The following is a 20313-nucleotide window of genomic DNA, read 5'->3' as shown; positions in this document are numbered from 1 at the left end:
GACTTCCAGTAGCATGGTGGATTTTTCTCCATCCCCTTGCTTTCAGTCTGAAGGTGTCTTCAGGTCTAAAATGAGTCTCTTCTCTTGAATGCTGAGAACAAACTGAAGGCTGATGGGGGTGGGGATAGGGGAGGGAGATGATGGGCATGGAGGAGGACACTTGTTGGGATGAGCACTGGCTGTTGTGTGGAAACCAACTTGACAATAAACTATTTCAGAAAAAAAATAAAATGAGTCTCTTGTAAGACAGCAAATAGATGGATTTTGTTTTTTAATCCATTATGACACCCTATGTCTTTTGATTGGAGCATTTAGTTCATTTACATTCAGTGTTATTGAAAAATATGGGTTTAGAGTCTTTGTGTTCTCTGTAGGATTCCTGCTTGTAGTGGTGTCTCTGGTGCCTTTTGTTCCTTGCTACATTTCCCTCACAGAGTCCCCCTTAGGATCTCTTGCAGGGCTGGTTCAGCGGTGACGAATTCCTTCCATTTTTCTTTGTTTGGGAAAACCTTTATCCCTCCTTCTATTCTGAATGACAGGCTTGCTGGATAAAGGATTTTTAGCTGCGTATTTTTCCTGTTCATCACATTGAAGATTTCCTTTTTGGCCTGCCAAGTTTCAGTAGATAGGTCTGCAACTACTCTGATAGGTTTCCTTTTGTATGTTAGGGCCCTTTTATCCCTAGCTGCTTTCAGAATTCTCTCTTTATCCTTATATTTTGCCAGTTTCATCATGATATGTCATGCAGAAGATCGATTCAAGTTACATCTGAGGGGATGCCGAAGTCGGACGCTTAGCCAACTGAGCCACCCGGGCGCCCCAGCTGCTGCTTTCTTTAAAAGAGTGGCTACTAGGGGCGCCTGGGTGGCTTAGTCGGTTAAGCATCCGACTTTCGCTCAGGTCATGATCTCGCGGTTTGTGGGTTCGAGCCCCGCGTCAGGCTCTGTGCTGACTGCCAGCTCAGAGCCTGGAGCCTGTTTCAGTCTGTGACTCCCTCTCTCTCTGACCCTCCCCTGCTCACGCTGTCTCTCTCTCTGTCTCCTAGAAATAAATAAAACATTTCAAAAAAAAAATTAAAAAAAAATAGTGGCTACTGAAAGGCAGTATATATTTCCCACCATTACACGTTTTTGCGACCTCATCTCTGAGAGCTGAAGATGAAAACATTATAGATTTTTGAGGCTACTTTCCAGACAGTTCATCTGCACAAAATTAAGCTTTGTATGTTAATTAGTATGAATTGCATTTTGCATGTTTTGCTCCTAAAATACTTCTAAGTCGAGTTTTTGTAGAACGATATGTGTTCTGTCGTTTGGGTGACCATTTCCAGGAATTTTGTATTCTTTTAGAAATCAATTTTCAGAGTTGCTATTGGTTGATTTTGGCACAAAACCATGAAATAGAAACATGAATTCCTTTTGTTGGCTATTTGGAGGTGTATGTTCAAGTAACTTAAAATCCCACAGATATAATCAAAATATACAAGATCACCTGATTATGCAAATCTTTATGTGCCTCAGAAATCTGACATTTTGAGCTGTGATTCAGAATCAAAGTGAACATTGAAAGAAAACATCAATGTTTTTTGAAAGTGAACAATAATGTGTAATTTATTTTTGTTGTAATAATAATTCCATATTATAATATCAGCTGCCCATCTCTCTCAGATATATCTGTACCTGTAAACATCTTACTATAGAACAATCTCATTTGTATCTCTAGTACATTTTTTGTTTTTACTTTCTCCCTTTTTTTCCATGAATTTTGGGCATATTCTGGAGATATTCCGAAGGATTTTATCCAGGTATTTTGTGAATGGACAACAGAAGTCATTGACTTCTTATCTACTATAGGTTTTCATTTTCTTAATTCTTCTATTTTTCATTGCCTTATAAATTCTTACTATTAAAACATAGTTACAAAGTGTTTGTCAGCAAAATAAAGAAGTGATATATATATATATACATATATATATCCACAATAGATTATTATTCAGCCATAAAAAGGAATGAAATCTTGCTATTTGCAACAACATGGATTGCTATAGAGCATATAATGCTAAGTGAAAGATAAATACCATATGATTTCACTCATATGTGGAATTTAAGAAACAAAACAAATGAGCAAAGGGGGAAAAAAGAGAGAGATGTAACAAGAAACAGATTCCTAACTTTAGAGAAGAAAGTGTTGGGGGGGGTGGAATGGGAGACATAGACGATGAGGATTAAAGAGTACACTTACCATGAAAAACCCTGAGTAATGTACAGCATTGCTGAATCACTATATGTGCACCTGAATCAAATATGACACTGTATATTAACTGTACTAGAATTGAAACACTTAAAAAGTAATTTATTTTGCTGAACCACAGCTGTATTATAATACCACATTGGGTTGTGATTTTGACTTTTTTGTCACGAACTATACTTTTATAAAAAATATTGTTTCTGCATTAAATTTAATTTTGTTTATCCCTCTTCTAGGTAAAGACTGGAGTATATGAAGGTAAGATTTCAGGCTTCTATTTTCCTTGTAGTCTTTTCTTTTTGAATCTTTAAGATTCAAAAGCCTGATGCAGGGCTCCATCTCACAAACCATGAGATCATGACCTGAGCCAAAATCAAGAGTTGTATGCTCAACCTACTGAGCCACCCAGGGGCCCTGTGATCTTTTCTTAATACAGCTGTTCAGTGTGGTTTCTAATTCAGCTACAAGTAAAGACATTGACTTATCTGGTCTAGTTAGTCCCTTAACTCTTTACAGTGACTTTTCCTTGTTTGCATCCTAAGGGACAGCACAGATTGAGTTGCCACCAAATGAGACAAGTGACCAGGTAGAGGAAAAATCAGACAATTAGGGAGACATGGATGAGATTAACTCTGGTCAGAAATGTTTCAGAAGCCAGTGGCAGGAGTATTTCGGCATAACCTGCCTTTCGGGGGAAATGTACAGATCAAGGCACTATCTGAGACTGTCAAGAAGTCAAGGCTTAGAGAAGAAGTCAGATATTGCCAAGACGAGTGTGTGTCACCAGAGAGGCTTAAAACATGTGTTATGACAGAGAGAAGGTCAAGGAAAATGATGTGACTATTTTCAGTGGTAGCTCTCTCTCTCCCTGGAACATTTTATCTCTTTATACAGCTATTTCTCCTGGTCTCCTTTCCAGTTTGTGTGTTCGGAGATAGATCTATGGTGTTATTTACTTTACAAAAAGTAAAACTCTTTCCCAAGAGCCTACGGGCCTCTCTATTCTTAGCTTGTCATCATCTTTGGTGGTACTTCCAGAAGACCTAAGTGTTTAGAGGCTGAGGACCATACGGCAGTCACTGAGTGTTTGTGGAAATAACATGAGGAGGACGGCACCTCTACTTCATACTTCACACAGGTCTCCTGGCCTGGCTCATTTCTTCCAGACCTCCTTTCATGGGAAAGTTCCTGGAAACTGAAACAGCATTACTGTTGTTATTTTATTCCTTTTCTGTCCAGAGTTAGTCATTAACCTGTTGACAACATCAATTGTAATCCTCAGTAACTGAAAAAGATGCAAAGCCCAACTATCTGAGGCGTGCTTAGCTCTTATTCAAAGTTTTTATTCCCTTAAATTTTACATTTCATCAACTTTCCGATCTCTTTTGGGAAATGTGCTTTTGGAGAGTCACTGCAGTTGTTCAAGTAGTCAAAATATTACAAATTATCAGGGAAGACATATTTGCAATAGAAAATGTACACTGGAACTGAACGAATAGAGAGTGAAAGTCAGGCACGTTGCGCCAGTTTCTGAAAAAGAGCTGATGCCATGTCCATGTAACCAGGTTCTTTTGGGACAGTGTAGCTGTTATAGCTGGCATCTTCTATTCATCCTTTATTTGTCTTTTCCGCTTTGATAACAGAATATATTCATTTTAATTCTGTAATTTCAAATTTCAAACATTTTTCCACGGGACAAAATTAGTCTGTACTCCATAATGTATGTAAAATTTGGCATTACCTGTGAATTCACATGTATCTATAACTTTTCCTAACTAACTCCTGTACGTGACACTGTTCCTGCTGAAAACACTTTCCCAATTCCCCTGGAAGGCTCTAGGGAGTCATCTCCCCATAGATCTTTGTGCCTTAGGGCAGCACATCCAGAGAGGGAGCCAGGTGAGTAGAGACTGCCAGCAGGACCTTGCAGGCAGAGCTGGTATCAATTCCTACTTCACCTTTGGGAAACTGTTCGACCCTCGTTCGTTCGTCTTAGAGCCTGTTTCCTTACATTTAGAGCCAGGTAGCCATACTTACCTTGCAGAGTTCTGAGAATCAGAGCTCGGGCATGAAAGGCCTGTAGAAGCTTCTCTCATGAGTCACCGGGGTTAAATCACTCACAAGAATTAACGGGAGATGGATTGAAGATTTAAATAAATGATATGAAACCGTAATTCCCCATCCTTTATCTGCTCTGAATATGCCAAGGCAGAGCTATTGAGCTGGCGAAGGGCTGAGTGGAGAGCAGTTCTGGAAATAGATGCCTGTGTGTGTGGAACAGATATTCTTTAGGAGTCTGGAATTATCTCTCCGCTCCTCTAGGACTGGTCACTTCCTTCCTACACTTGCAGACACAGCCAGTACCATGCATGCTGCCAGAAATGTACTGCCCTGTCTCCTCAAACTCCTAGAGAAGTTCTAAGTGGGACCCAGTGGGAAAGGTGGAGCTTTGTGGCACTGATGCTGCCTTATTGAAACCAGGTGGAGGGGAAAGAGACAGGCACTGTTCCTGCTTCATTGGCGTTCAGCTATGTTGGTGTCAGTGTTGGATTTTTCACCTTTTACACGAACATATCTCAAAAGTTTAATTTCTGTCCTGTAGGTCAATGTGGCTGCAAGAGCATTTCCTCCTTTCCAGAAGTGCCCTCCATGCCCTATCCCATGGGCTGCCCTTTATCACCATTCATAGGCTATCAGCCCACCACACCTTCTCCATCCTAGTGGGCTCTGTGACCTCACCCTCCACCTCCACCTCCACCATTTGGTAAGGTGACTACTTCTTATAGTATAAGTTGACTAATAAAACACACTTCATCTTTTTTCTTGTTGGCTTTTTGGAGATGAGGTAATGTCACCCCAGGGCTTTCAGGTCAGCCTGAGTATGTTAAAACGTTCTTCATGTTTCACAGGACATGCAGGAAATGGGCTGTCATTTCCACATAGGGAGCTGGACAGCGCGTGTCCCTTATAGGGAAGAAACAGACCTTATAATGTTGGCAGGCATACCACTCTTTATGATGTAGCTTGTACAGAGACCACGTGTTGGGCTCTCTGAGGGATGAGATACACCCCTAACTTTATTTTTAGCTAGTTGAGACCTGAACTGTTCACAGTTGCTTGATCAGTTATGAAAACACCTAAACCAGGGCCTTGTGGAATCTTCTTCAAGGGGCAGGGCCTGATCCTCTCTCTTGACTATAATATTAGTCTCAGTACATTTGTATTTGGAAATAGTTATATAATACCTGGTCCCAAGTGGAAGGCAGCCTATAGATAAGCTGAAAGATTGAACAATTTACCTGGAGCCAGAAGAAACACACCCATGCTCTTCTTTTGAGGACTTACTGATGTTATCCACAATTGACATTCTCATTTTAATTCCTATCTGTAACAAGATGGTGAGTTATTACCCCTAATGAATATTGAGAAATGGCTGTTTTGGTGACACTTTCCAGATTTCCCTGAAAACCTGACCTGTCAAAAGTTATTTGACAAATTATGAAGGACATGAACCAGGGCCCAATGGTTTCTTCATTAAGATGATGGGATGGATCTCTTGTCTATCATTGGGGTCACCTGAGGCTTGTGGGTTACTCTCTGCCTCTTCTCATGGTCCTGAGTGTGGAGAAAAGTTTAAGATGTCACAGAACGTGGTGTTTGTTAGAATCCTGCACAGTCTACTAAAATCACACTAAACCTCCAAGCCTTCTAGAGCCTTTAGCTGATTCAGAAGCTGATGTCTCTCCCATGAGTCACAAGAACAAGCACTCTACCAAAAATGCCAAAAAGGTAAATGCTGGGGCCACTTCAGTTGTAAGTCTATAGGGAAACCTTCATTTGCTGGAGAGCATGCTCTGCGGCCTTTCCCCTGTTTTATGTGTTATGCAATATGTCTGCCTGTTTCTATTTTCCAAATGCACAGCCTTAACCCAAGTCTACAGGTTTCTCTCTTTTCAGCCTGTCATCTTTTTCTGGTACATTTAGTAGCCAAAGGAATTTAGAGGTTGAGGAGCTTATGGATTTCCCCACATGTTCTGGAACTAACACCAGGAAGATGCACTGCACTCCAGTATAAGTCTCTAGGCTTGTTGATTCCTACCATACCGCCTCTCTGTGGGATCAGTGTTGTTGTTGTTTTCCTCTTTCTGGTCATGCGCTTAATGTGTTAAGACAGTCTGTTAATTGGAAATGCGAAAAGACTTCCCTCCATCTTTCTATTGTGTGCCTTGTAAAATTTAGAATGGTCTTAAACAAAGTCATTGTCATAACTTACTACCTTCACATCTTGGCTGGTAAATGAGCTGTTTGGAATCCTTCTAGCTGTATCTTAAGTAAAAATTGTTCTGTACACAAGAAAGTTCTATTGTGTCTCCAGTCAGTGTTAGAGCTGACACATCCCTGGGAATTTATACCAAAATCAAAACACATTTGCATTCATTCTGTTACATGAATTTCTACCTCTTTTTTTTCCCATAGGATGTATTACTCTGCATCATGTAGTGTGCTCAAAATCATTGTTCTTTATGAATTCAGATAAACACATGAATAATGGGCTTAGTACACATTGATAAGTAATATGTTCCTCACAGCAAGTGCATTCTAAGTTCCTTTGCAAGACTCCAGGCATCCCCAACTCCCCAGTAGCCTCTTAGGCCTTTGACAGCACTTCCAGAGAGGGGGAAGAGCCCTTTCTCAGGGAGGAAAGCAGAGGGGACAAAATGAGGGGCCAGCAGGCAGAACTTTTCCCCAATAGTAGCTGTAATTTCATGTGCAGAGAATGAGCTGTTTATTTGCACTCCATTTGTGTGTGTGTGTGTGTGTGTGTGTGTGTGTGTGTGTGTTCTGAATATGCCAAAAACAGAGCCTCTACAGTCATTGTAGTGAAGGGATGCAGGGTGATCCTAGACATAGATGTCTGCCTGTCTGGAATATGCTACTTCATTAGTTTGGAATTACTCCTCTTAATCCTAAAAGATGGAATCATTTTATTCTACATTCACAGACATCGGCAGGGACATATGGTGTCAATAGTTTAACCTCCTGCATTTATTTGCCTAAACTATAAGTGGTACCCAGTGGCAGGGATACAGTTTTCAGATACTGATGCTACTCTCTTGGACCCTGGTGGCAAAGAAGGTGGCAGGTGGTGACACATTCTTCTCAGGGTTTCAGCTGCTTTTGGTATTGGTTCTCTTGTCTGGCATATGTACATAGCTTTTACTTCTGTTCTGCAGGGCATGTGGATCCATGGGGACCTCCTCTATGCCCTACCCTAGAGGCTCCCCCGTGGGCTACTGGACACATCCACCTCCTGAACCTTGGTGGCCCTAAGGACCACACTGAATCCCTCCACCTGCACCACTTGGTAAGATGATCTGAGCACGATAAGTTGACTTCCAAAGTATTTTCATCTAATTTTTGTTGGGTTGAGTCTTGGACAAGGTGCATAGGTAGCGCCACAGAGCATTGTGATGCAAGGGAAATGTGCTTGCCACCATTACCACATTCCTTGAGTTTCTCATGATTGACATATCATCTTTATGTCATTTCCCCCACCCTGTGTTGGTACAGGTGTCTCTTGTTGAGATGGAATGAGGCTGTATACAGAGAAGCAGACATAGCACTTCAGCAGATGTGTGCTGTACACAGTCCATGTGCTGGGCTGTGGGAGGCCTGAGGCTCAACCTAATGTATATCCATCCAGTTGAGCCCGCAGCCATCCACAGTTGTTTGATGAGTTATAAAAACACCTGAACCAGGGCCATCATGGGTCTTCATCAAGGTTTAAGGGGTGGCTCTCCCCTATGCCTTGAGATCACCTGAAGCATGTGGAATACCTGCTGCATGTGACTTGGGATCCGACTGGGCCAAAGAGTTTAAGATGTTTGAGGAATGAGGGGAGGGTTTTTCTTTTTTTAACTCTGCACAGTCTCCTCAAATCAGAATAAACCTCCATCCCTTCTAGGGTATTTTGCAGATCCAGATGTTGCTCCCGTGACTGACAACACTGTCTCTACCAAAAGGGCCAAGAAGGATAAGATAAATGCTATGGAATTTTCAGTTGTAACTCTTTTAGAAAACCCTCATTTTTCTGTCCAATGCCCTCTCCAGGCATTGTGTCTGTTTTGTGTGTTGTATGATATGTCTGCTTGTTTTCCTTTTTCCTTATTTTTTAAATAGTTTATTGTCATAGTTTATATGGTTTCCATATAACACCCAGTGCTCATCCCCACAAGTGCCCTCTTCCATGCCCATCACCCTCCTTCCCCTCTCCCCCATACCCATCAGTCCTCAGTTTGTTCTCAGCACTCGAGAGTCCCTCATGGTTTGCCTCCCTCTCTCTCCCCACTATTTCCCTCTTCTTCTCCCCCACGATCCTCTGTTCAGTTCCTCCTAATCCTCCTATATGTGCAAACATATGGTAGCTGTCCTTCTCTGCCTGACTTCTTTCTCTCAGCATAATACCCTCGAGTTCCATCCACGTTGCTACACATGGCCAGATTTCACTGTTTCTCATTGCCATGTAGTATTCCATTGTATAGATAAACCACATCTTCTTGATCCATCCATGGACACTTAGGCTCTTTCCATGTTTTCTCTATTGTTGAGAGTGCCGCAATGAACATTGGGGTCCATGTGCCCCTATGCATCAGCACTCCTGTATCCCTTGGGTAAATTCCTAGAAGTTCTATTGCTGGGTCATAGGGGAGTTCTGGTGTTAATTTTTTGAGGAACCTCCACACTGTTTTCGAGAGGGGCTGTACCCGTTTACATTCCCACCAACAATGTAGGAGAGTGCCCGTTTCTCCACATCCTCGCAAGCATCTAGAGACGTCTGATTTGCTCCTTTTAGCCACTCTGATTGGCGTGAGGTAGTATCTCAGTGTGGTTTTGATTTGTATTTCCCTGATAAGGAGGGATGCTGAGCATCGTTTCATGTATCTGTTGGCCATCTGGGAATCCTTTTGGGGAAGTGTCTATTCATGTCCTCTGCCCATTTCTTCACTCGATTGTTCGTTTTTTGACTGTGGAGTTTGGTGAGTTCCTTATAGATTTTGGAGACTAACCCTTTATCTGACATATCATTTGCAACTATCTGTTCCCATTCCGTCGGTTGCCTGTTAGTTTTATGGATTGTTTCCTTTGCCATGCAGAAGCTTTTAATCTTGATGAGGTCCCAATAGTTCATTTTTGCTCTTGATTCCTTTGACTTTGGGGATGTGTCAAGTAAGAAATTGCCGCAGTTGAGGTCAAGGAGGTTGTTTCCTGCCTTCTCCTCTAGGGTTTTGATGGTTTCCTGTCTCACATTCAGGTCCTTTATCCATTTTGAGTTTATTTTGGTGTATCGTGTGTGAAAATGATCTAGTTTCATTCTTCTGCATGTTGCTGTCCAGTTCTCCCAGCACCATCTGTTAAAGAGGCTGTCTTGTTTCCATTGGATACTCTTTCCTGCTTTGTCAAAGAGTAGTTGGCTGTACACTTTTGGGTCCAATTCTGAGTTCTCTATTCTTTTCTATTGGTCTATGTGTCTGTTTTTGTGCCAATACCATACTGTCTTGATGATGACAGCTTTGTAGTAGAGGCTCAAGTCTGGGATGGTGATGCCTCCCGTTTTGGTTTTCTTCTTCAATATTACTTTGGACATTCGGGGTCTTTTGTGGCTCCATACAAATTTTAGGATAGTTTGTTCTAGTTTTGAGAAGTATGCTGGTACAATTTTGATTGGGATTGCATTGAATGTGTAGGTTGCTTTGGTAGTAATGACATTTTAACTATATTTATTCTTCCGATCCATGAGCATGGAATGTTTTTCCAGTTCTTTGTGTCTTCAATTTCATTCATAAGTTTTCTATAGTTTTCATCATACGGATCTCTTATATCTTTGGTTAGGTTTATTCCTAGGTATTTTATATTTTTTGTGTGTGTGTAATTGTGAATGGGATCAGTTTCTTGATTTCTCTTTCTGTTGTTTCATTGTTGGTGTATAACATGCAACCGATTTCCGTATGTTGATTTTGTACCCTGCAACTTTGCTGAATTCATGGATCAGTTCTAGTAGACTTCTAGTGGAGTCTGTAGGGTTTTCTATGTAGAGTATCATCTTGTGTGTGAAAACTGAAAGTTTGATTTCTTCTATGCCAATTCTGATACCTTTTATTTCCTTTTGTTGTTTGATGGCTGATGCTAGGACTTCTGGCACTACGTTAAACAACAGTGGTGAGAGTGGACATCCCTGTCCTGTTCCCGATCTCAGGGGGAAAGCTCACAGTTTTTCCTCATTGAGGATGATGTTAGCTGAGGTCTTCTCATAGATGGCTTTTATGATGGGTAAGTAAGTTCCTTCTATCCCGACTTTTTCGAGAGTCTTTATTAAGAACAGATGCAGTATTTTTTCAAATGCTTTTTCTGCATCTATGGAGAGAATCATATGGTTTTTATCTTTTCTTTTGTTGATGTGATGTATCACATTGATTGATTTGTGAATATTGAACCAGCCCTGAAACCCAGGAATTAAACCCACTGATCTTGGTGAATAATTCTTCTTATGTGCTTTTGAATTCGATTTGCAAGTATCTTGTTGAGGATTTTTGCATCTGTATTCAAAAAGGATATTGGCCTGTAGTTCTCTTTTTTTGCTGGTTTCTGTCTGGCTTGGGAATCAGAGTGATGCTGGCTTCATAAAATGAGTCTGGAAGTTTTCCTTCGATTTCTATGTTTTGGAATAGTTTGAGAAGAATAGGTATTAATTCTGTTTTAAATGTCTGGTAGAATTCCCCAGGGAAGCCATCTGGCCCAGGGCCCTTAGTTGTTGGGAGATTTTTTTTTTTTAATATTTTTATTTATTTCTAGGAGAGAGAGAGAGACAGACAGACAGCGTGAGCAGGGGAGGGTCAGAGAGAAAGGGAGTCACAGACTGAAACAGGCTCCAGGCTCTGAGCTGGCAGTCAGCACAGAGCCCGATGCGGGGCTCGAACCCACGAACCGCGAGATCATGACCTAAGTGAAAGTCGGACGCTTAACCGACTAAGCCACCCAGGCCCCCCAGTTGTTGGGAGATTTTTGATAACTGATTTGATTTCTTCACTAGTTATAGTCTGTTCAGATTTCCTTTCTCTTCCCATATGACTTTTGGTACTGAGTGTGTGTTTAGGAATGTGTCCATTTCTTCTAAGTTGTCCATTGTGTCGGCATATAATTTTTCATATTATTCCCTGATAATTGTTTGTACTTCTGAATGATTGGTTGTAATCAGTCCATTTTCATTCATGATTTTGTCTGTTTGAGTGCTCTCTCTTTTCTTTTGAGAAGCCTGGCTAGAGGTTTGTCAATTTTGTTTATTTTTTCAAAACACCAACTCTTGGTTTCATTGATCTGTTCAACTGTTTCTTTTGTTTCTATATTGTTTATTTATGCCCTGATTTTTATTTGTCTGCTTGTTTTTCTTATTTTCTTAATGCACAATCTTAACTCAAGCGTCTACTAGACAGTCTTCTCATTTTTAGCCTGTCTTCTCCTTGTAGTAAGTTCTGAAGCCAAACATGCTTGGAGGTGAGGACCTTAGGGCTTTTCCAGTGTGTTCCTAGAAATAACTTCTTCAAGGAAGAAGACACTCCACTCCACTTGGTAGTCACCTCGCATGCCTCATTTTTCCTGGACTTCCTCAGGGTGGAATCATTGCTCTTGCTGTTTCTTCCTGTTGTGTTGCTGTCTAGGGGATTAACATCTTCAGAAAAACTGTGGTTATCCTTATGTTTTGAAAATGCAACTGCCTTCTCTCCAAGTTATATTTTGTATGTGTCATTTAGAGTGGCCTTAGACAAAGTAAATTGCATATCCATCATCATTCAGCGTTTTTTGTTTTGTTTTTTTGTAAATATGCTATCTGGAATCGGGTGTGCCCCTGGTTTCAATAGTCTGAACTATAAAAGGTGACATATTTGTCATAGAAAATATATACTGGAACATGAGTGGTGAAGAGAGAAAATCCGTAATTACCTGTGTTGTAATTCCCCACTGTGTCCTTCATTTGTGCTCACATGACCACGTTCTCTTGTGTCCTGTGTCACTGTTACAGGTGAAACATGGGAATTTACAACAGAAACAAAAGTCCATTTTGTGTTAATTCTGTTATGTAGAATTTCAGCTCATTTTTCCAGAGGACACGACTACCCTGCATATTGTATTCTACTTAAACTGAGAAGTATCTCTGAATTAAAATAAATTAGCTAAGCCCAACTAACCTGTATAGGTAACATGTTTCTCTAAGAACATGATATTCCAGGTGCTTTTCAGGACCTCAGGATCCCCATCCCCCCAAGTGTCTCTGTGCCCAAGGATAGCACTACTAGAGAGGAGAACCCATTGTTGGGAGACAAGCACATCAGACACAGGTGGTGGCTTAGAGGCAGAGCTTTGAGGCACAAGAGCTATGATTCCATGTGTGGACATGAGGATTGTCATTCCTTCTCATTCTGTAGCTCTTCACATACAAATAAGCAGTCTCTGTGGTGGACAGGGATGAGGGGTGGCGGGTCATCCTGGACTTGGATGCCTTCCTATTGGGAATATGCTATTTTATTAATTTGGTATTCACTCCATAAATCCTCTAGGACAAGAGCCCTTGCTGTTCTACATTTGCAGACATGTGGGGATGCTAGTTTCTTCCCATAGCATCCATTCCTCTCCACCCAAATCTGTAAGTGGAACCCAAAGTATGGGTAGAGTTTTCTTTGGTGCTGATGCTGCCCTCTTGGAACCTGGTGGTGGGGAAGCTGGCAGGAGACGAGTGCTAATTCTTTGGGTTAATGCTTTTGCTGGTGTTGGTGCTTTGTTCTGTCCTATGAACATAGCTTTCCTTTCTGTTCTGCAGGACATTATGTATACAAGAGGGCCTGGTCCTTTCCCAGGATCGCCTTGCAGGCCCTACACCATGGACCACACTTCATCACCAGTCAAGGGTTATGGGCCATGTCCCCCTCCTCCACCAGCTCCTCCACCTGCTCCATTTGGTAAGATGACCTGAACTGGATGAGGGACTTGTAAAGCATGTTGCTCTTCTTCGTGATTGACTTTGTGGGAATGATGTAGAGATGGTTGTGAGGGCTTGGCAATTCTACTGCACACCTGCCTGAAGACAGTGTAACATACCTCAAGTTTCTCAGGATATACATACAATGGGCTGTGTCATTTCCCCATAATGAGGTGAGCTATACGTTTCTCTTGTCAAAAAGAAAGAGGATTTTTACACAAAGACAGACATATCAGAGGTACTGATGTGTATTTTACAGACACAGGGTTGTGGGTTCTGTGAAGGATGAGGCACACCCCTAACTTTAGGTGCCTCGGGTGTCCCGTGTGAAAGGGGGCACATGCATTATATGACACAGACCTGGTGATCACCATGATGGAAGCACCAGTGAAGGAATGGGGGAACTTGAATCACACAGGAATAGAAGGGAAGTTGTGGACGGTAAGCAGAGTGAGATGAGGTGCAGAGGGGAGGATGTTTGGGTCAGTGAGATGGAGTTGGAGGTCATTTCTGGCAGTACCTGCAGGCTGGGCAGGGATCATAAGGACAGCATGAGATCTGCAAAGAACTACGGCAGGGGTTCAAGCACAGTGTCCAATGCGGTCATCATCTCTGAAATGTCAGTGTTACCACAGGGCACCTAGTTCATAATCTAAATAAAGTTTGTTGTTTCCCTTGGTTTTCTGAAGGGTCTGGACATGTATGAAAGAATGTCCTGGAGATCTGGGAAATTAAACTTGGTCTTAGGAAATGCTTACCTGCCTAATTTTGTGTGTCTCAGTGAGACTTTGGGTGAAGACAGTTTGTAGACCAGCTGAGCAGCTTCCTTGGCCTTCAGCCTGAGTAGACTCTTAGCAGGGAATTCAGGGTTGACCAGTAGCCGCCCGTGCTGGACTCCTGTCACCACTCCCCTGAATCTGCTGTCACCACCCTGCCTGTAGGTTTGCATCTCCGGAACTCCTCTCACAATATCCTGAGGCGTTGCCTGTGTTCTGGATGTCTCAGCTCTAACACCAGCTCTTACTGGGGCTGTCTCAGAGCCTCAGTTTTATAATCTGAGAAACAGGGATAATGTTGGTTTCTGAGGTCAGTGATGAGCACATAAGGAACTTGTAAAATGTATGGGATGAGTGGGCATTCATCCTTCTCAGGGTGTAAATGAATGGATCTTTAAACAGAAGATCATCAACAGATGTTCATGCAATTTCATTACACTAAGGGTATAATGCCTGATGATGAGATTGGCAATCCCTGTTTCAAACGGTACGGCAAAGACTCCTGTGTTTTTTCTATTAATATTCAGGTCCTACTATAGAAAGAAGAAAAAGATAAGTATGAGAATGTGTACACTTAGAGACCTATATCTAAGATCTGAAGAAAATTGTCTTTCATTACAGATAGACACACAAATGAAGCCACACAATTAAGTGTTCATCCAAGGCCACACATATATTGTTGAAGACAAAATGCATAGAGAAGAACAGAAGATCCCATTGCAATAACCCAAAATCTCTTTGTCTTCCAGGAGAATTTGAAGTTTGAAGATGACCCTGAACTGTGACAAATAGGGTGTGGTGATATGATATATTTAGAAAAGTTGTCTGATATGTATATTTGACTAAATTCTTTCCCTGACCATTCCTGTCCCCTCTATTTTGTCTTTCCTGGTTTCCACTAATAAACTCATCACAGTTCTGTCTCTGTGTCAGTATCTGCTTCCAGGAAGACCTACTGTCATTCTGTTAATAATGCACACAGTGTGACTCCTGTATATCCTGTCACAAACAGGTAGAATCTACAGTAATGGAGGCAGAAGAGGAGTCATTATTTGTGTTGTATTGACTGCACATGTCCCCCTGGTTCCTTCTGGGGTGGTGGACCCAACCTTCATCTAGATCTGGTGGTGATTTTGTTCACTCGATAGATACTCACAAGCACATGGCACCTGCTAGTCATAGCGGTATGTGGTGATCAGCAAGCCAGCTCTCAGTCCCCAGGAAGTTGCTGATTTCTGATTGCAAGAAATGGATGAGGGGTCATCAGTGTCTGGTAGACCAGCGAGGAAACTCTGCTTTAATCCAGATGTTGTGGACTTTCCCCACCAATCAGTTACCTCTTTATAGCACCAGTCCAAGTGGGCACTGAGGTGGACTCATGGTAGTGGTGTTGGGGTAAGTCTTAGGATGTTCCATAACCTCCCACTGTTTATTTTTCTTTTAATTTTTTGCAATGTTTAATCTTTTTGCACGCACGTGCGAGAGAGCACACACAAGCAAGGGAGGAGCAGTGAAAGAGGGAGACACAGAATCCAAAGCAGGCTCCAGGCTCTGAGCTGTCATCCCAGAACCTGATGAGAGGCTAGAATTTACAGTTGCTCCTGCTCCCATTGTTTCCTTATTGAGGGATGGACAGGGCAGAGGTCAATGACATGATACCCGTTCCTCCATCACCACAAGGAGGAGTTGAGTGTAAGCGTCTGGCTCTTTCCAAGTCCTCAAATCCCATGCATTCTGCCCCAGAGCCCCCGATGCCTGCAGAACCATCTTTCCTCCCAGGTTGTGAAGGCAACCAGCTTTCAAGCAACTTTTGGATCATGGCTGGTTCCACAAGGGGTCAAGGTCTGGCTGTCCACACACTTCCCAGGAGTGGCTGGGAAGAGCAATGCTGCAGTAAAGGTCACCATGAGCAGCTTCTGTAAACGGGTTCTCATCCACTGTGATTAGGGGCTGGGCTAAAACATGACAGGAGAGGGGGGACACAGGAGATGTGGGTCCTGTTTCCTAGACAGGGCTGCATAGAACAGAAGGCCCAAGGCCTGGAGAGAGGCAGAGAGAGAGACAGGCAGGGAGAGAGACACTGAGTAAGTGATGAGGGAATTTGGCAAGTCCTAGGGAGTGAGAGGGAGAAACAGATGGAGACAGGGCTAGAGAGAAGCAGAGACAAAGAGGAAGCAAGGAGGAAAGGATGGAGCTCATCACAATGTGTAGAGAGGGTGATGGGTCACACAAGAGGGGCTCTGTGAAGATGCTTAGTGTTGGGAGCAGAAAGGCTAGGAAACCCGGGAATTACAGTTCCCTGAGTGTAAGGCTCTAACCTCACTGGGGCAAGCTTTGTAGAGGCCATAGCCCCTGGGAAGAGGGGGCCCCCTCAGTTTGCCTGGAGTGTTATGGCCCTGTCTCAGGATCGGTCATGGAGAGAGATGGCTTGAGAGACAGTATGCAGCTCATTAGAAGCAAACTCCTGAGTGTGCCCTATGGGGAGGTAACCATAACCTGTCCCCCCACTGCCCCTAGTCCTTGCTCCATTCCCCCTGCTCCAGCACTTCCTTACCTTCCAACACCAGGCATTAGGCAATGTGTGGTCTCCAGAGCCTACAGCCTGGAATTTGCAAAGATGGATTATTGATCTCAACCAAAAGTATTTGAGAATAAGATCCATATTCTCCTTCTGGAATATGCAACATGATAATGGGCTGCTATTCCTACATCTGCTTCTGATCTCTGGATTTTTGGATGGTAAGTGAGCTGTTTAAAATACCACAGCCTTATATCAAAGAGGAAACCTATTTCATCCACCAGCCTTCCTCTGATTGTGAAGTGATGGCAATTATTATTTGAAGAATAAAACCATCCACCTATGAGTCTGATGGAAATTACTTCATCCATGCACATCCCTAAAGCACTTTTCATTGAAAATATTACCCGTATACAGGCAGGAAATTCATAACAGATGTGTAGCTCCCTCCAGGTATGCATTCTGACCTTGTCACATTTGTGTAATCAGCCACATTGAAAACGTGACAAATAAGCTCTTGACATCAAGATGGTGACTACAGAAAATGTGGCATAAATGGAATTTCATATGTTCTCAAGTAGAAATAATTTTTAATGGTGAAGCAGAAATTTAAAATATTGTCAGTTTTCTATTGAAATATAGTAGACACACCATGTTATATTAGCTTCAGGCATACATCATAGTGGTTTTGTATGTATGCATTTAGCAATCCATATATCTATACAAGTGTAGCTATCATGTGAAAGCATGCAACACTTTATTACAGGATTGACTAAATTCCATAGGCTGTGCCTTGTATCCCAATGACTTATTCATTCCATCGCTGGAAGCCTGTATCTGTTTCTCAAAGGTGTCAAGTTTTTATTGAACCCAAGTATTTTCGTGGTTAACATCACTGCCTGTAGTTCAGCATGTGTAAATTTGCAGTCTATATTTCTGGGAATGCTGCTTAAAGCATTACAAATTATATCATTACATTAATAAATTCGGTTTCATTCTTTACTGACAAGAAAGGAGGAGGAAAACATTTCTTTATGTCCCAGCTTATGTTACTAAGACCGTTCCCAGTCTGGAGAACAGGCTTTAGCTGGACCTGAGGACCTTCAAATACCTCCTGCTGAACAGCCATGGCCTTGAGCATTGCAGGTATTCCCACGCGGCCAGCAGAGGGCGCGCACGCACGTCGAACAAGGAGGGGCGGTTCCTTTGCGTACGCAGTGATGGCCTTTAGCCTTTTCTGATCCAGGGCGCCTCAGAGCAGGAATGGTTTTCTTTGCTTCCAACGACCCAGTGCCTCTGAGTGTGGGCAAACAGCAGGAGTTGCTTTTCCAGCAGGTTCCATCCCTGGCCTGGATGAGACCCTGGAGGCTTTGCAGCAACTTGGCATTCCTCAGTGGTGGGCCAAGTACTAAGGAGGGCAACCAAGTGCTTACCCTAAAGTGCCAGATGGTCAGCGAGCCGCACAGGCCCCTTGCATTTTCTGGGCTGTTCCATTGTTTGTTTCCACAGCTAGGACACAGAGGTCAGGGGGGACACTCCTGGGGCCCCAGGTGACCACCTCTGCCTGGCTTGCCCATGCCCTGCTGGAGGGTGAGGCCTGGGTCAGATCTATTGAGGTGGCTGGGGAAGGGGTCAGGGGCTGAGGGCAGCCCAGAGTGGTGATTCCACTTGCTTGCACGACCATGGCTCACTGCTCCATCCACCATCCCATGGATCTGCTGCGTCTGCTGCCTCTGACTGCTGCTGCTGCCCCAGGCCCCCAACCTGCACCAGCACAGGTGAGTGAGGGATCTGCCCTTTGGGGACCCGTGAGTCCCTCAGGACTCCTCCAGCTCTTTCCTGAGGTGCTCAATCCCGCATTCCTTCCAGGGTGCCCAGGAGCTCTGTTCCTCAGCCCTCTCAAGGGGCCCCCACTCATCACCCCTCCCAGGGCCCAGGAATCCCTCGGCCTCGCCAGGGGCCCAGAGCCCTCCCCACACGTTATCACCTCCTGCTGCCATCTGCAGCCCTGCCAGCTGCTGGCCTGTGGTCCTGTGAGCTGCCCCTTCACTCCATCCATCCTTGGGGACCGAGGTGGCACCACAAGGGAGGACACTGGAGGTCGGGTGAAAAATGGGCAGAGAGAGCTGAGCCTGAAGGTGGGGAAGCACATAGTGTCTCTTACTCACCCACCCCAGGAGTCACCCTCGAAGGGCCCCCTTTGCAGCTGCTTACTTCTGAGGTGCACAGACACACACGGGCAGAGAAGGAAATGGGCACCACAACCACAGGGACACACAGGCATGGAGCCACCCACAGGTTCATCTGGGGACTCAGTTATCGGGCTCATGGACAGACTCACACACACTCCCACACAGCAGACATAGACACTCTGATGGGAACACACACACAAAAGGATACATACACTCAGGGTCATGTGAAATAGCCCCATGAAACAAGCTCTACATACACTGGATGCACACACACAGACAACATACACACACTTACATACAGGTATGATCAGGAACACCAAAAGGGGAGCAAATTCACACACAACCAATACACACAGACATGAAACATATATACATCCAGTCACTAGCTCAGGGATATAGGTCACCCAACAACATAGTATAGCCACAGACAAAGATTTACACGACAAACATACTCATTCAGAGACACAGACACACATGCACACACACAAACATGGAGAAAGACACATGGTTAGAAAATGGGAGAAAACTCATTACCAGAGTCAAAATACCCACAGACACAGAACTCGGACTCATGGTGCATATTGCAGATTACACACAAACACACACACACACACACACACACACACACACACACACACTCCAGGACAGCTTTGACAGTCCAGTGGCGACCACGACAAGAAGGGGTGCACAGGCCCTGGCATGACCTGCCCATCTAAGTTGTCATAGAAGGGGGTGTTTTCATGGATCCAACCCACTGCTGGGCATCTGCCCCTGTCAGTGCCTTATGGAGGGTTGTGCCCAGGCCTGGATTCCAGAGAGTGGCCAGGGTAGGGTGGCCATAGTGACAGGGGCACAGGGTAGAGACAGGGTACACTTAGGTGGGAGTTTGAATGAAGCCTGTTCAAGAGAGGGAGTCACGGGAGTCTCTCTAAGAGGTGGGATGTGTAGAGTGGACAGTACCCTCTCCCACAACAATAGCACAAATGGCATCATCAGACTAGTATATGACAGCATTCTTGTCACCACAGTGATTAATGACCTGGAGTTAAGCTGGGCTGTGGGGCCAAGCATGTCTGTGGCCCTTGTTCCCTCTGGAGTCTCCAGGCCCCAGCCTCCCCCTCTCCCAACATCCCCTTCCAGACCCAAGTCAGCAGTGAGCCTTTTCTCAGCCTGGGTCTAGCCTTCCCCTTGAGGGCTTTGAATGTGGCTCCCCATCTGTGCAAGGAGTTAGAGATGCTACGGACCTCTGAGTCCTGGGAGATGATGTCTGCAAAAGAAAAGGCTTAGTTAGCACAGGCCTGAACCAGGAGGGAGCGTGGTTTTCACTTTGTTGCCTTTAACAGCTGTGCACCTTTTAAGGCAGCAGACTGGGAAGACACATGTCCCATGTGGGTGATGACGGGGATATCCACTAGTGCTCAGCACATGACTTCCTCTTCTCCTGATCACAGATCTGGACATAGGTATGGACACTCCCATTTTACTGAAGGAAGCCGGCCCAGAGTCACACAGCTGGTAAGCAGCACAGCTGGATCTCAAACTCTAGGCTCC

At 43.8% G+C, this 20313-nt stretch overlaps 1 protein-coding gene across 4 annotated transcripts; it reads left to right on the top strand.

The window, feature by feature from the left end:
- Window positions 1-1091: 1091 nt before the first annotated feature.
- On the top strand, window positions 1092-14971 carry LOC120227305 (inverted formin-2-like). 4 transcript variants are annotated; one of them, XR_005527221.1, is made up of 6 exons: window positions 1092-1221; window positions 2484-2505; window positions 7482-7612; window positions 12858-12943; window positions 13118-13256; window positions 14802-14971. XR_005527221.1 is itself a non-coding variant. In XM_039225448.1 (4 exons), exons 1-4 carry the CDS (start codon window positions 10560-10562, stop codon window positions 14816-14818), a joined length of 258 nt encoding a protein of 85 aa, XP_039081379.1. In that variant the 5' UTR covers window positions 10544-10559; the 3' UTR covers window positions 14819-14971. The 4 variants fall into 4 exon arrangements, 1 of the variants encoding a protein (XP_039081379.1); XR_005527220.1 differs by having other exon boundaries at window positions 1092-1804; XR_005527219.1 differs by lacking the exon at window positions 1092-1221 and having other exon boundaries at window positions 2090-2505.
- The last annotated feature ends 5342 nt before the right edge of the window (window positions 14972-20313 follow it).

The sequence above is a fragment of the Hyaena hyaena genome, unplaced genomic scaffold, assembly GCF_003009895.1.
Source record: "Hyaena hyaena isolate Hyena2069 unplaced genomic scaffold, ASM300989v1 scaffold_2162, whole genome shotgun sequence".
Classification (NCBI taxonomy): domain Eukaryota; kingdom Metazoa; phylum Chordata; class Mammalia; order Carnivora; family Hyaenidae; genus Hyaena; species Hyaena hyaena.
The sequence above is the reverse complement of the archived record's forward strand: the minus strand, read 5'-3'. Positions and strand labels throughout refer to the sequence as shown.